The 17,515-nt window shown below is 36.8% G+C and overlaps 1 protein-coding gene across 1 annotated transcript in view; it reads right to left on the minus strand.

Annotated features, from left to right (window-relative positions):
- Nucleotides 1–16,503, minus strand: part of kif21a (kinesin family member 21A) — an 80,928-nt gene extending 64,425 nt beyond the window's left edge. The window contains 1 exon segment of the mRNA XM_048158334.1: nucleotides 16,176–16,503. Coding sequence (XP_048014291.1) covers nucleotides 16,176–16,219 — 44 coding nt within the window. The 5' untranslated portion in view covers nucleotides 16,220–16,503.
- Between the last annotated feature and the right edge of the window lie 1,012 nt (nucleotides 16,504–17,515).

Here is a 17,515-nt window from a genome sequence, read left to right on the forward strand (position 1 = left end):
CCTCTTCCCCACCAGAGAGGTCACATTCTATTTACCACATTACATGTTTCTGCAACTAATGATGTCTGCATCGGCCCCCTATTTGCCTGCCACCCATTGTACAATGCTCCAGTTCCCACAATGGAAGGCCCCACATTATTAGGGCCAGAGCACCGATGGTGTGAGGACCCTATTGTAATTGCTGTCAATTCTTCTTCTTCTCCGAAATGAATCGCATTTTTGAGGGCCTAAACATGCTCAAAAACTCATGAAACTTTGCACACGCGTCAGAAGTGGTGAAAATTTATGTCTAATATGGGTTTCAGAATTAGGTGTGGCAAAATGGCTCGATAGCGCCACCTACAAAATTTCGGTAGACACATGTAAAAGCCCAATACCTACAAAAAAGTCCCTGGGTGCAAAATCTGAAAACCAAACAGGAAGTGAGATATTTTGAATTTTCTCTGCAAAATGTTTGCAGTTTTTGCCATTTCCAGACATTGTACTTTAATGAAGTCCTCCTAGAGATTTTACCAGATAAACATAATATTTGGTCAGTCTAATCTAAAGGCCTTTGCAAAGTTAAATTGCGAAGATCTTGAGTTTTCGCTGAAGGGTGAAGACCTAGATAAGATAAGTGGAAGACCTGGCCGTATTCACAAAACATCTTAAGGCTAAAAGTAGCTCCTAACTTGCAGATTTAAGAGAAACTCTTAAAAATAGTGGGCATGTCAGTCCTAATTTTAGGAGTCCTAAATTTTTGCTCTAAGAGTATTTCACAAAGCATTTTAGTGCTAAAACTAGCTCCTAAGCCTGTAAAACGTTAGTAGTCGAGAGGACTCCTAAGTCACTAAGACCAAATCACAAACAGTCCTAATTTACCCAAAGACACTGTACACCATTGAGGCAATAGTGATAGGGCCTTGGGTGCTGAACCTTTTCTTCATAAATGCAATACATTTTGATTTATAGATTTGAATCTACAATGAGACGCCAAAAAAATAAATATTGTCTGATTACCTGTGGCAAAGGTTTCACACTTACAAATGATTGAATAGATAAAATATATATATAATAAGCGTATTTGGTGTGCTGTCCAAGGGGATGGAGGGCTCTGAGCTTGGAATTTAGCCCAAACCCAAAGTTCTCCCCATATCCCCAGCCGAGAGTGAGGGACAGGGTGGCGGAGGGATGCAGAAAATTGTCGAAGTAACTATAGGCGAGTCGGCTCTCGTCTGTGTATATATTCCTCCTCTCGAGCTGATTAGAAAGACTGTTTGAATGCGTTTCTCCCAAACTTTGTTTATAAAACGTAATTTGTCACTTGAATTCTGCATTCTCTTGAGATGTGAACATTTGTATTTTAAAACCATTATTTTAATATGGAAACATGACACCTCATTCTACAATATTTCTATGATTAAATCGCTGACTCCTCCCCCATCAGCCAATCACTGTGTGTATACTCCATGGCAACGAGGTCAATCCCGCCCTTACTCTTAGCTTAAGACTTCAGTCTATTCCTTAGTAAAAGATTGTCTCAGCAGCTTTGTGAATAGGTTTTAAGAGAAAACTCTTAGCTAAGAACTTGTACTGCTATTTAGGAGAACTCTTAGTGGTAAGATTCACAAAACATTTTATATGGCCCCAGACCTAGATAAGATAAGTGGCGTGTTTGTTAGATTTTTGTTTTTTTGTTTTCTGGTATTACGTGTTTTTGGTTTTCTTTTTGCACCATGGATCACTTCGCAGCAGTTAAACTGCTGTGCCTTGAGCATATTTGAAGGATTTTCTCTGCCTCGTACCAGCTACAGCTTTTTCCGGACAACTGCCTCTGTAGCTTCCTGTATGCCGGTTCTCAACACCGCCACCAAGGAGCAGCTGTCCAGGGAAGGCCCTCAAGGGAGATTCATTCGAATATGTAGAGTGGGTGCTGGTGTCCTGTGATTTGCCACTCACAGTGGACATCATCGATGACGATGACACTAGCTATACTAGCTACCCAGTGCCCAGCCAACAACACCCAGACTGCAGGGATCAGCAGCCCGAACTCACTGCAGGCAACGAGAGCCATTCTGCCGCAACGTACGAGCCAGCGCACACAAGAGCAACTGAGCTGAACATCGCCATGGAGCCTGAGCAACGCGTGCCTGACCAGGTGTGTGAGCCGATAGCTTCATCCACCGCTGAGGGAGTCCTTGCCACTGAGAGTGAGAGTTATTATTGCTCCATCTGCCATTTTTCGCTATTGTCCTTGCTTGCTTACCTAGTCTGATGATTCAGCTGTGCTGCTCCAGACGTTAATACTGGCTGCCCTTGTCTAATGGCTTGATCATGGGCTGGCATATGCAAATATTGGGGGCGTACATATTAATGATCCCGACTGTTACGTAACAGTCAGTGTTATGTTGAGATTCGCCTGCTCTTCTGAGGTCTTTTAAACAAATGAGATTTACATAAGGAGGAAACAAAGGTGTTTGAGACTCACTTTATGTCATTTCCATGTACTGAACTCTTGTTATTCAACTATGCCAAGGTAAATTCAATTTTCAATTCTATGGCACCTTTAAAACACACCATTATTAATTTCACAATTACTGAGAACATACCAAGTGTTCACATCTTCCTTCTGAAATTAGACGTCTGATAACAAGTCTCTTCCTGTCATGTTCACGTCCCTGAGGCAGCTTCATACAGTCTGTATAAATCATTAAAGGGTAAACTTTCACTACCGCCGGTAGCAATTTATGAGAAACTTGGATAATCTTTCCCTTCCAAAATTTCCAAACTAAATCTTTAAAGATGAAATGAATCATAAATGGACAAAAACTAAAATTACAGCACCAAACTAGGACCGCATCAATATATACATTTTGACCAATTTGATACATACATTTTTTTTGGCCAAAAACCAACGGTGGATATTATCAAGACTAAGTCATTCTGTCTGTGTGGCTTTTTTGTTGTTGTTGCTTGTTTGATTGTTTTACAGAATCCAGATTTTCTGAAGGCATCAAACAATATCATCATCATCATCATCATCATCATCATCATCATGAAATTAGCCCAAAAATGCTGATTGCAATGGCGTAGTGATCACTTCTTTCTGCAATTCATATTACACCAAATTGAGACTAGTGTAACAAGAGCATGCAAAGCACTGAACGAGGAAGACACAAACATTTAGTGGATTTGACTGTGCATGGACAGTCTTTCATTATGCAGGAATCAGCAACACAGCTCTCTCTCAGTCGGTCATGACTCTCAGTGAGAAAGTGTGGTTTTCCCATGCTGTAACAGAATGTAGGCCACTACTGGATCTACTGCTGTTTAACCTTAATTCCTCATTCACATGCACTCATGTCTGAGTTCATAGCACTCGTTGAGTTTCAGCTCAAATCATTATTATAGCAGCCACATTCATGTTTCTGATTGTAAAAACATTAATGACTAAACATAGTCTTCACAATCTTTATGGGAAGTTGCTATTTTCAAGCCTGTGGTTTGTTTTATAATATCACTATTCGGTAACACTTTATTTGAAGGGGTGTGCATAAGACTGACATGACACCTTCATAATCTTGACATGACACGTGTCATGAATATGAAGGAGGTTTTATGCATGTTTATGACAACTGTCATTAAATGTCATTCGCTCAATTATGTCATTTTTAATGCAAAGATGACATTGTTTGAGATGTCTTTGTTACGACAACTTGACATAAACCAACACATCATAACCTGTCAGTGTCTTTGTCATGACAACTTGACATTAGCAAAACATCATAACCTGTCATAAACATGACATAGCAGATTAATTATCAAACTTAAAAAAACTACTTAGTTTTATGGGTTAACATTACATTACATTATTTTGGTAACATTTCAGTATAGGGAACACATATAAATGATTAACTATGACTTTTCCCTCAATTTACTAGAATAAGATCATGCCGAATAAGGCATTAATATGTCCTTTATAAGTACTAATAAATAGCCAATATTTTAGCCATATGAATGCTAATAGTAATAAGCAACTAGTTAAAAGACTCTAAAATAAAGTGTTACCATTATTTTATAACAGTGTCATCTTTTTTACGAAATTTGAAATTGTCTATTATCTGACCTTCTGTTGGAGGAAACTTAAATAAAAAAATAAAAAAAAACATGAAATGAAAAATAGTCATGACGCTGTTATAAAATTATTTGTCAGAGTATTGTCACTTAATGACATTTTAATGACAAGTTCAATTTGTACCACTGTACTTGAGCTCAAGATACATATTTATGACACTATTATAATGGCCTCATGACAGCCAATGTCAAAACCAACGACATGACAGTTTAATGTAATGTTAACCCATAAAGCTAAATGATGTCAAGTTGTCATGACAAAGACACTGACAGGTTATAATGTATTGGTTTATGTCAAGTTGTCATAACTCGGACATGTCAAACAATGTCATCATGTATCATGTCATGATTATGAAGGTGTCATGTCTGTCTTATGCACACCCCTTCAAGTAAAGTGTTACCCACTATTCTGCTCTGCATTACTTATTAAAATGTAAGAATCCTGTATATTTTTGTCATTTCATAAAACTGTGACTTTTTATACACAAATACACTGCTATACGTGAACCTACCACACAAAATCTCCAGAGCTGCTCACAAACATTTCAGCATTTTCTTTTGGAATATGTTTCTTATTAAAAACCAATGATCCTTTGCCAACCGTTTCCAGTGTTACATTTTACAACAGTTTTTTTTTTCTCCATGTTAGAAGTTAAAATTGCAACATCTGCTTCAACCAAAATAGTAAAAGTTCAGCTCGTTCACTTAATTGTAATAAATGAAAATGGACTAAAATGATTTTTTTATCTTAGTGAATCTATTTTAATATTTTAATATCAATAGAGATTCACTGACATTAAAACTATTGCCTACTCTGATAAGCTTATAATTATTTTCATGTTATGGCTATTTTGTAAACATGAACTAAAAATAAAACAAAACAAAAATCAATCATTTTAAATGCTTTAATGGAATTTATGCATACTTTAAAAGGTGCAGTAATGGATTTCTGAGAAACGCTGTTGAAAGTGGATCAGACCGAGCAGCACAACACTCTTATAGCCAAACAGCAGTGAGGGGCGTGTCCATGATGGGGGAGGAGAGAGAGTGGGAGAGAGAGTGGGAGAGAGAGATGGCTGAGAGACATTACAATAGCAAGAGCTTTAGACCCTTGTTAAAGCTGCAGTCCATAACTTTTTTTGGTTAAAAAAATGATCCAAAATCAATTTTTGAGCAAGTACATAACCAGCCAACGTCCAACATTTAAAACTATCTTCTTACCTTAGCCCGATTCACAACGGTAAGCTTGTAATAATGTGTTCTAATTTGAGTGGTACTGGTAGGTTTCTGTTCGTCTTTGCATCATTACATCACATCTTTGCTTTTTTTTTTTTTTCTCAGCAAAGCATTATTTTGCATCGCTTCAGCTATGATAAAGAGACATCCACTCTTGCATTGTGTGCTTGTGCATTTTGGGGGTGGAACAATGAAGGGAGGGGTGCGTTTGTTTGGATTGATTTCAGATACCAACAGTGTTTCTCAGAAATTGCTTATTGCACCTTTAAGTGAGTGTCAGATGACCGCAAATGGCAATCTAAATAATAATAAAAAAGTGATAGAAGATTCGATATCAACTAATATATGAAATGGCAACAATATATTGTACATTTCTAAATATGAAATATTCCTAAATATTAGTAGTTTCATATTTATTCATTATACAATGGGGACAGGAGAATGTGCATAGTATGACCCAGGGGTCGTATCTGTGCCAACAGACTGTGGGAGAGACTGAGTCTCTATGCGACACAGCCATTGATTCAGTGCAGTGAGGCGGCACAGCTTTTCACAGCGCGAGTATGTGAGTGCGCATTCACACACGGCATGTGTGAGAGCCAAGAGACCAAAGCGGCCCACTCCAGGGAGAACCCACCCTAAATACAGCCTGAGATATAATGGGAGTAAACACATATCAGATGGACCCAGATGCATTGTGGGATACAGCAGAACAGTCCGTCTGAAATAATCGGCCTGTTCTTTTCTGTCTTGGCAGTTTATCAAATGTTTCTAGTGAAATCACAGTCTCAGAGACATTTGGAAAGACATGAAAAGGCAGAGGGCAACAGGTACGATGAGTAAAACTGACGTTTTGAAGCGAGAGAGAGCGTTCTTTGTTCTTTAACTAGAGAACAGTGTCCAACTCAATCCAAATGGGTTTGACTTGTTGCCATTTTGTCTTGCAGTACAGCAGAAGTGTCTAAAACTGTCAGACAGATGATTTCACTGGGTTTCAGGAGCCTGTAAACAGCAGACAAAACAGAAAGATGCCACATACATCTCTCTTTACCTGCAGACAATGTTACGGCACATTTCACCTGATGACAGCTAGAGCAACAGCATTACACATCACAGGTGAAAACCTGTCTGTGCACTCAAAAAACATTTATTTTGACAAAAGAAAATGTACTAATTCAATGAAGACTGTAATTGTGCAACGACTAATATAACAAGTTAGAAGTTGAGTTAAGACACTCTGACGAATGAATGAACGAACGAACGATGATAGATAGATAGATAAATAATTATTTGATCCCCTGCTGATTTTGTTAGTTTGCTAGGTTTTATGCTAGGTTTTATGCTAATTTTTATGCTAGGTTTATTTTAATGGATAGAGACAGAATATCAAATAAAAAATCCAGAAAAAACACATTATATAAAGGTTACAAATTGATTTGCATTTCAGTGTGTGAAATAAGTATTTGATCCCCAAGCAAAACATGACTTGTTGGCAAGCACAGAGGTAAGACGTTCTTGTAGTTGGTCAACACATTTGCACACATCTCAGGAGGGATTTTGGTCCACTCCTCTTTACAGATGCTCTCTAAATCCTTAAGGTTTCTGGGCTGTCGCTTGGCAACTCAAAGTTTCAGCTCCCTCCACAGATTTTCTCTAGGATTATGATCTAGAGACTGGCTAGGCCACTCCATGACCTTAATGTGCTTCTTCTTGAGCCACTCCTTTGTTGCCTTGGTGGAATGTTTTGGGTCATTGTCATGCTGGAAGACCCATCCACGACCCATCTTCAGTGTTCTGGCTGAAGGACGGAGGTTCTGGTCCAAGATTTTACGGTACAGAGAAACAGCCCCAAAGCATAATGTTTCCACCTCCATGCTTGACTGTAGGGATGGTGTTCTTGGGGTCATAGTCAGCATTTTTCTCCCTCCAAACACGGCAAGTTGAGTTGATGCCAAAGAGCTCAATTTTGGTCTCATCTGACCACTGCACTTTCTCCCAAGCCTTCTTTGAATCATTTAGATGTTTCAGATGGGCCTGTACATGTGCCTTTTTGAGCAGGGGGACCTTGCGGGCACTGCAGGATTTCAATCCATTGCGGCGTAGTGTGTTAAATTAGGGCTGGGCGATATATCGCATGCGATTCTCACGCGCATTTCGTCAGTAAAGCCGGTTCCCTGATTACCGCTAAATCGCCATCACCTGCTTTCAAATGGTGCGCCATTTAACAGACAGAGCCGTAGTTCACTGATAAGCCACGCAAATATCGCGTTCATTATCGAAGGCGATTCATCTGCGATAAGAACGTGGCTTATCAGTGAACTACGGCTCTGGCTATTAAATGGCGCTCCATTTGAAAGCAGGTGATGGCGATTTAGCGGTAATCAGGGAACCGGCTTTACTGACGAAATGCGCGTGAGAATCGCATGCGATATATCGCCCAGCCCTAATTTACAAGCTCCTCCTGTGTAGTTCTGGGCTGATCCCTCACCTTTCTCATCATTATCTTTACCCCATGTGGCAAGATCTTGCATGGAGCTCCAGACCGAGAGCGATTGATGGTTATTTTGTATTTCTTCCATTTCCAAATAATTGCACCAACAGTTGTCTCCTTCTCACCAAGCTTCTTGCTGATGGTCTTATAGCCCATTTCAGCCTTGTGCAGGTCTACAATCTTGTCCCCTGATGTCCTTTGACAGCTCTTTGGTCTTGCCCATGGTGGTGGAGAGGTTTGAATGGAAGATGCAGATTCTTTGGACAGGTGTCTTTTATACACATAACGAGCTGACATTAAGTACTTTCTTAAAGTGACGGGACAAATCTGTGTTCGACATGAGCACATAAACAATCTGTAGGAGGCAGAATTCTTGCTGGTTGGTAGGGGATCAAATACTTATTTCACTTGATCAAATGCTAATCAATTTATGACCTTAATATAATATGTTTTTTCTGGATTTTTAATTGATATTCTGCCTCTATCTATTAAAATAAACCTACAATAAAAATTATAGACTCCTCGTTTCTTTGTAAGTGGGTAAACTTACAAAATCAGCAGGGGATCGAATAATTATTTTCCCCTAAATAGATAGATAGATAGATAGATAGATAGATAGATAGATAGATGGTCAAATGAATGCAGCCTTGAGCAGACTTCTTTAAATACATTAAAAATATCTTAATTGTTATAAATTTTGTGTAAAAAAGATCTTTGTATTAGCTACATGCATATTAAATATATTTAACATTTTCATTTTTTATTTTTTTTTTTCCATTGTAAAGGTATTAATTCAAAACTAAATAATAGTTAAAAAAAATCTACAGGAAATAAATGCAGGAACACAGTGTGTTAATATTTTTAAAACATTTAAAAATATACATTTTTAATCATTAATTTGACTAACATTTATAGCCCTAATATACAGCATATTAAACTCCAGCTTCTCGTTTTATATTGCACATACTACGCTCAACGTTGTATCTAAATTAAACTAAAGTAAAATATAAAAAAGTATACAGGCTAAGAGAGCAAGTCATTATCATACTCCACTCTGCGGCCATGATAAGGAGAGACTGAAGCACATTTAGAAACAGTATACGATGACATCTAGCTTTATGTGCTCTAGATACATACATAGACTGGACTCCATTTGCCTGAGCGTTTATTCATCACTCAAGTTAAGGAGGAACACTGAAATAATGAAGTAAAACTTGTAATACAAAACAAACAGAACAAAAAGGCCCAGAATGCAAAAACTCAAGCATGCAGGAAGTGCTGTGCTCTGGGCGTGGTGAATGTGGTAGAATCACCACACGTCTGTTCTGCATAATATTGCTGCTTTCTAGACAAACTACAATTATAGAGCACAGATTCTGTTCCTGCCGCAGACCGGGAGCATGTCCACATGCGGCTGCTGCGCATAGTTTCTGAAGTCTGAAGGATGTGACCGTCACAGGGGTCACGACAGACAAACCAGAGAGCTTGACACATCAGCTTCAGCTCAAATGCTTAACATCTAGAAAAGAATCATTTCCGGAGGAAAAAATAGAGTAGTCCACTCATACAGTGAGGCTTTCATATGGTCATACCATGGTACGTCAGTTGAAAATTTGATTAATCATTTTAATTGAATAATACAATATTATTATTATTATCTATATACTGTTCAATTATATAATTATATTATCTATATAGTGATAAACTTAAATGAAAATATGAAATGTTGAAATAAAATAAGTTTAAGTACTAAAATAACATACTTGTTTTACATATTTTAAAAACACACAACAAAACACAACAAAATTACTAAAACAGAAAATATAAAAATAAAATCTAATTCAAAATATTAAAAAAATATATTTTTTAATTTCTTAATGGTTATAATTTGAACATTATTGTTTCTTTTGTTCTACTGCTTGGGATTTGTTCTTTATTGCACTGCACATGTTGCACTTAACAGTATTTTCATTTTCAAAGTGATTCCAATCAAGCAATTCAAAACCATCATGGCGAACAGTGCGCATCTGAAATGGCTCAGCTGGAGGAAATTATCCATCATATATCGGCTTTAATATATTAGCCTAATTTTCTTATTGGACCAATAACCATAACATTAAAAATTAACATACTCTATATCGGCTGATACAGATATGGTGGCCGATATTCTGTGCATCCCTAATATTTATTATTAATGTATTTCAATGTCATAACATGCATCAGTGGACTAACTAGATTAACATGAGGAAGGACATCAGTCAGTATCTGTGAGGCACGAACAGGTCTCGCAGTGATTTCATTACACAATAACAGTGTGTTCATCAGACCAGAGATGCTGACTCACTCGACAAAACTGCACTGTCATACACGGCTGTCTCTCCAACTCATGTCATGATCTACTGTACTGTTACCAGTCATGCAAACACATGTATGTATAGCATTTTATTCAGAATTACTATACATAAATGGGCAGTATATCCACACAATGAGCTTATTTATCTAAATCCGTCAGGCATCTTCACTACAGCTAAAGGCAAAAAAAAAAGAGAAAATGCAAAAAGCACAGGTAGATTTATTTTCAAACTTGTATGCATTTAAACATTTTTTTAAAAAATCTGTATAAAAATAAATAAAAATCAAGATTTTTGGTGCAGACAAAAGGAACAGACAGAATTTAACTATAGAACAAGGATCACTGATACAAAGATGTCACTTAATCTTCTTACTTTTTTATTTACTGTTTACATAAACCACAGGAGAAATTAAAAGCAATGTTTAATATTCACATTTTAATTAATTTGTTAACAATATTGATAATTCAACTTCAATAGCATATTACATTAAAAAAAAATACAGGTATTAGTCATATTGGCCATTTGTGTTACCGTCGACCTAAATCGGCCCTTTCAGTGGATGTTGCTGATGCCATATATTGATAATCAAAAGCTGTAAGTAGGGATGCACTAAAATGAAAATTCTAGTCCAAAAACAAAATCGAAAATTCAGGACACACTTGGCCGAAAACCGAAAATAAATAATCAACTAATTAATTAAACTTATTTAAAAATCAACAAAACTGAGTCATCTAAAACTGAGTTGTGCAAACATTTAAATTGCATATAAGGCAGTTTTAGGTTAACTTTTTAATAACAATTATTTCTACTCCAGTTTACTCCAAACTTGTTTTCATGACAGAATTATTCAAACATAAATTAAATGAAGACATCACTAACTTAAGTCAAATTATAATGAATATGTAATACAGTGCATATATTTAGCAAAATGCTCTTCTCTAGAGTTATATTTACGTAACTAACTAAATGTAACGTTAAAGGTGCCCTAGAACTTTTTTTTAAAAGATGTAATATAAGTCTAAGGTGTCCCCTGAATGTGTCTGAAGTTTCAGCTCAAAATACCCCATAGATTTTTTTTAACTGCCTATTTTGGGGCATAATTAGAAATGAGCCGATTCAGGGTGTGTGGCCCTTTAAATCTCGTGCTCCACGCCCCAAGAGCTCGCGCTTGCCTTAAACAACATAAAAAAAGTTCAAACAGCTAATATAACCCTTAAAATGGATCTTTACAAAGTGTTCGTCATGCAGCATGTCTAATCGTGTAAGTACAGTGTTTATTTTGATGTTTACATTGAATCTGAATGAGTTTGAGGCTATGCTCCGTGGCTAACGGCTAATGCTACACTGTTGGAGAGATTTATAAAGAATGAAGTTGTTTATGAATTATACAGACTGCAAGTGTTTAAAAATGAAAATAGCGACGGCTCTCGTCTCCGTGAATACAGTAAGAAACGATGGTCACTTTAACCACATTGCAACATGCTAACGAAACATTTAGAAAGACAATTTACAAATATCACTAAAAATATCATGTTATCATGAATCATGTTAGTTATTATTGCTCCATCTGCCATTTTTTGCTATTGTCCTTGCTTGCTTACCTAGTCTGTTGATTCAGCTGTGCACATCCAGACATTCTGCCCTTGTCTAATGCCTTTCATAATGTTGGGAACATGGGCTGGCATTATGCAAATATTGGGGGCGTACACCCCGACTGTTACGTAACAGTCGGTGTTATGTTGAGATTCGCCTGTTCTTCAGAGGTCTTTTAAACAAATAAGATTTATATAAGAAGGGGGAAACAATGGAGTTTGAGACTCACTGTATGTCTTTTCCATGTACTGAACTCTTGTTATTTAACTATGCCGAGATAAATTCAATTTTTGAATCTAGGGCACCTTTAAATGACATTGTATAGCCTATAAGCGGTTTTACTAATGTCTTTCCCCAGTTGAAACATTGAGTGACAGGATTCATTTCAGTAAATTTACCTTTCAATATGCCTTCTGGTGTTCATCCAAGTTTATTTCGTGCTGTTACTAGTAGTAAAGAGGAGATGAGATGATCGGTTCATGTGTGCTATAGCGATCTGTCATGTATTAAAGAGGACCAAAACCACATTTATTGTTTGAATTTCATAATAAAATCTACAGAATTTCAAAGTTGAAACTTTGCTTATACAGTGCCCGGCCAAAAATGATGCACCCCTCAATGGAAATAAATGCTGTGATGTTATTTCCATCAAGAGGTGCATCAATTTTTGGTCAAGATCTTGTATTGACAATGCAACAGGTGAGTCCTCTGTAAAGTCTACTCCAGCACATCCCAAAGACTTTCAATTAAATTAAGGTCTGTACTTAGAAGTGCCAATTCATGTGTGAAAATGACTCTTCATGCTCTCTGAACCATTCTTATCACAATTTTAACCCTGGTGAATCTTGACATTGTCATCCTGGAATATGGCCATGATGTGTCTTCCTACATGGTTGTTTAAGAAATTAAAAGCTACACACTCCATCTTTAAAGGTTAAAAGAACTGTTGCCAAACATATAACATGATAGAAACATAATAATCATTGTAATAATGATTCTTAAGTATTTGCCTATTAAAATCCAAACAGCAACTTTTTTTTTGGCTGGGCAGTGTTTTAAAAATAGAAGCGCTAATTAAACGCCCGTTTCAGTCACTGATTTTGGCGCTCCAATACCATTTCAACCGCAACCGAAAATAGCTGTTTCGGCTGAAATTGACGCTAATTTACCACACAATTATCGACCAGCCTGGTTGATATATGGTATCTGGTCTCTGACTAGTATTGACTTTCATTTCCTGTAACAGACAGGCTGCAACAGATTTGACTTTGTGACCAGTAAACAACAAAATGCATCTCTGTAGACGTCTGAAACACTGATGAACATGCTGATCAAGAAGATCTAAAGAACAGATTCATCAATAAACCTCTTCTTCCATTGATCATCTGTCAGTTAACGGTCTACTTTTAGCACAGAATGCCACTCAAACAAATGACATACACACAACTGAAATCCTTAACACTAAAATGTCTGAGGCTGATGTTGACTGGTCGCCACGTATATCTCGTGCACTATTACGTCTTAACTCGGGACTTTTTTTATTTATAAAGAAAACACAATGAGCTTAATTACAGAGTGAATCTTGTGAATATTTTCTTTTTGTCATAGAACTTTAATGACAATTACACACATCTCCTTGCTGTAAAGATGCAGTCACATTTTTGTAAGCAAAATCCAGACATTTCAATAGGAATGTTTGTGATTGGGAGTTTCGCGAGAGGGCGAAAAAGTTTCCCATGCAAATTCACCTCGTTGACCAACAGAAAAGCAGCTTGGTTTTAAAGTGGTTTCTGTGTGAGAAGTGCTATATGTATTGGCTTCTTTCTTCTGGTTTGTATTTCCACAGCATGAAGGTAAGATCCTACGGATTTATGAATGAAATCTTCCCGGCCTACTGATATTTGTTGTAACATCCGCTTCACACATTACAATGCTTATGCTAACTTTCGTTAACTCTTCAATAAGCTAATAGCTATTTGTTACGATGCCATAGAAATTTACAGAGCTATCGCAAGAACAGAAGTTCAAACATAAAACTCTGGCTGTGTGCCCGTTTCTCTGGCACATGAGGTATATATATTATTTCAGTTGTAGACTATTTCAAATAAACTATTTAATTTTCAAATAAATAAAATTATTTATTTTTAACTATTTTATAAATAAAACTATTAAGCACTTTTTTTGGCGATTAAATCGCTAAAGTATGGCAAGTTGCTGGACAGTTGGTTAATAGTAGTCCCTACTCAACTGCAGCATCAGGCAGCAGGTCACATGGGCAACACATGGTCTTCACTCCATTTCACTCCATCATCACTTCGCAATGCTGCGCGTTTGCATTCAATTGAACTTTGCATCGCCAATGTTCTCGGTCACTCAGGTTACCAATTCTTGTTGAAAATGAATGACTTGGGCCAAAAACATAGTTTGCATCCAAAATTACATACTCTTTGTACAACATGTAATCTGGACGTTCTACATTAATCATGTTGTCAGTCATGTGATCTACCAGCATTAGTTACGTCACTGCCAGTCACAAATCCTCTCCCGAGGCCTCATGGGATAGTAAAGTGTCCATCAGATCTCACCGGAAGCAGTAGGTTATTTGAGAACTTTTCGCCTGCTGTTTTATAAATACTGTGACTTACTTGGACACTACTCTTTTCACATTCCATTTTTCGCTTACTATACAGTAGGGTAGTATGCAAATTTGGATGCAACTGCACTTGCTGTGACTGCACTACACAAACACAGGTGTGTAACAGTCTCGAAAGAAAAAAAAATGAGCTTCAAAAAAAGCTAGAAGCATCTGTACTCACATGAAGAGTATGTTTTTAGTCTTATGGTCACCGCAAATCACTGTTAGTCAAAAACGTCCTATCCAGGGATAATAACATATGACTTTGCCATTGCTTCTTTTATCCACCTTTTTCTTAAAGAGCCTTGTGCGTTTTAGATTATGGGAAACACTTCCAGTTTGGGGAAGTTCCACTCAAAAAGAAACACATTTTAAACCATCAACTTTAAAGTCATCAACTTCACTGAATGAACTGTAAAATTTCCTTCATGTTCTATTTTCAGACGTCAGGAGAATAATGTAACGCTTGGTATCTTTGGCAAGAGCTCTTTTCAGTTGCTGTATTCTTTTCCTTTGTATTCCACTGTTACAGAATGAAAAAGCACAACATATACTGTGCATCTGTCAACCGGTCTGCTCTCCCGATATCATTTATGATATATGCCATGAATGCTTTGCTGTAATGCAATGAGAATCTCTTGTTTTTCTCCCCAGAATGTTTTTAAAGCAGGTAAATACAATATCTATTGTCTGTCAAAATGATGGAAATCACTTTGAAATAGCACTTAAAAATGCAGTAAATATTTTTGATTAAGGCAACATATATTACATAATATTAATACAGTGATATGTAACACATCTGTAATATTGCTGCGGAAATCAAGCTTTTGGGATTATTCATCGTTTTAGTAATTTGTAAATGCTTTTACACTTTTAAATCTCCTTTTATTGTTTGATGGTTGAAGGGTGAGTAGAATAATGTCATCTCATCTTACCCAGTTTTTGAAAATGTTTAATGCGTTCGTAAAGCGAACCTTTCACTGTTTAATGGAAGTTACTCCCATAATTCGCGCAAAGCATCATGGGGCATAGGAAAAAGGGGGATTATGTTGCGTGACCCTTGTTTGCCCCGCCCATTGTAAAATCTCATTGGTCCAAAATCCAGGTTACACCTAATATATAGTTTCTGGCTGTAATTTTGTCGCGTAGCTACCATTTTTCAACATAAACAGACAAATTATTTGCATGGAAAACTTCCCATTGTGACAAGGTTTAGACACATTGCTTATAGTACATGGCGTTACAATATTTAAGGGATAGTTCACCCAAAAATGAAAATTCTGTTGTTCCAAACCAGTCTGAATTTCTTTCTTCTGCTGAGCACAAAAGAAGATATTTTGATGAATGCCGGTAACTAAACAGTTGATGGGCCCCAATGACTGGACTTCCATTGTAATTTTTTTCCATACTATGGAAGTCAATGGGACCCCTCAACTGTTTGGATACCCATATTCTTCAAAATATCTTTTGTGTTCAGCAGAAGAAAGAAATTCACACATGTTTGAAACAACTTGAGGGTGAGTAAATGATGACAGAAATTCATTTTTGGGTGAACTATCCCTTTAAGAATCGGTACAGAAATAATTTATCAGTGCAAAAAATCTTAATGTCTTCATTTTTTATGCAAACCATAAATTCCTCTTATTTGTTTCTATTAATTCTAGGGTGATAAAATTCGCACACGTGCATGGGTGCAGCAGGTGACAAGTGCATAAGTGCACATCAGTAACGCACACTAGAGCTAGTGCCCTACCTGAGCGCCACCCGGACTGTGCTCTCGTCCTGTCCGCTTGACATGATTCAGATCTTCATCGATCGAACAACAATCCGATCAATCCTGTAAGTGCGCAGCACCTTTAAGGCGTTGATAGAGTGTCCAGTTCATATGCGGATCACCATCTGCCATGGTCAAGGCTTTGATTTACATGCACCAGCTAAAGCAGCGATGCATTGCGATCACGCATGTTCACGCATTCGTCCATACAGTGATCCTGTGCTGTGCGTGTCCTGATCTGATCTGATCTACATGCTCACTTCATGAAGTCCCAGCCGCAATGCGTCACCAAACCACGCCTCCTTGACGACCCCTGGAGGGTGACGTCATGATACGCATGCAAATCGGTCTATTCGTTTCTTATTATGATATGCATAATAGCAGCAGAGTCTAGATATTCCTTATCAGATTATTTTGTATTGATTTCCGAACATGCAGATATTAGCTGCGGTGGTATGCCTAAGTCATTTCTGTTAAATTTATTTTAACCCTAATTATTTTATCTTGTCAATTTCATACACAATTTAGTACAAATATGACAAATCTAAACACTGTTGGGTTTTCATGTTTTATGGGGACTTACATGATTTTTATACTGTACAAACTGTATATTCTATCACTTAATTCTATCTCCTAAATGCAGAAAACTTTCTGCATTTTTACATTTTCAAAAAAAAAAAAAAAAAACATCACTTAGTATGAATTATTATTATTATTATTATTATTATTATTATAAACAGTTTTCCTCATGGGAACCAAAAAATGTCCCTACATTTTGTCCTCATAAATATTTGTATTGTTTTATATAATAATAAAGAAACAAAATCACATATTGTATAATTAGAAGTAAACCATTTAGTGTTTAGCTGATGATGATGATGCAGTGGTGTTGGGCGCGCTCATGTGGTACGCCTGTGTTTTCCATCACAGTCTGTCTTGCAAATTCATTTGATCTGTTTTCTAAGCCTGAATCAATGCACTGAAATATTAAAATAAAATAGCATTGGTTTATTTATTGCACATTTAAAGGGTTAGTTCACCCAAAAATGAAAATTATGTCATTTATTACTCACCCTCATGTCGTTCCACACTCGAAAGACCTTCGTTCATCTTCAGAACACAAATTAAGATACTTTTGATGAAATCCAATGGCTCAGTGAGGCCTGCATTGCCAGCAAGATCATTTCCTTTTTCAATGCCCAGAAAGTGACTAAAAACATATTTAAAATGTGACTACAGTGTTTCAACCTTAATATTATAAAGCAACGAGAATATTTTTTGTGCACCAAAAAACAAAAAAGCGACTTTATTCAACAATA

Source organism: Megalobrama amblycephala, linkage group LG15 (genome assembly GCF_018812025.1).
Source record: "Megalobrama amblycephala isolate DHTTF-2021 linkage group LG15, ASM1881202v1, whole genome shotgun sequence".
NCBI classification, from domain to species: Eukaryota; Metazoa; Chordata; class Actinopteri; order Cypriniformes; family Xenocyprididae; genus Megalobrama; species Megalobrama amblycephala.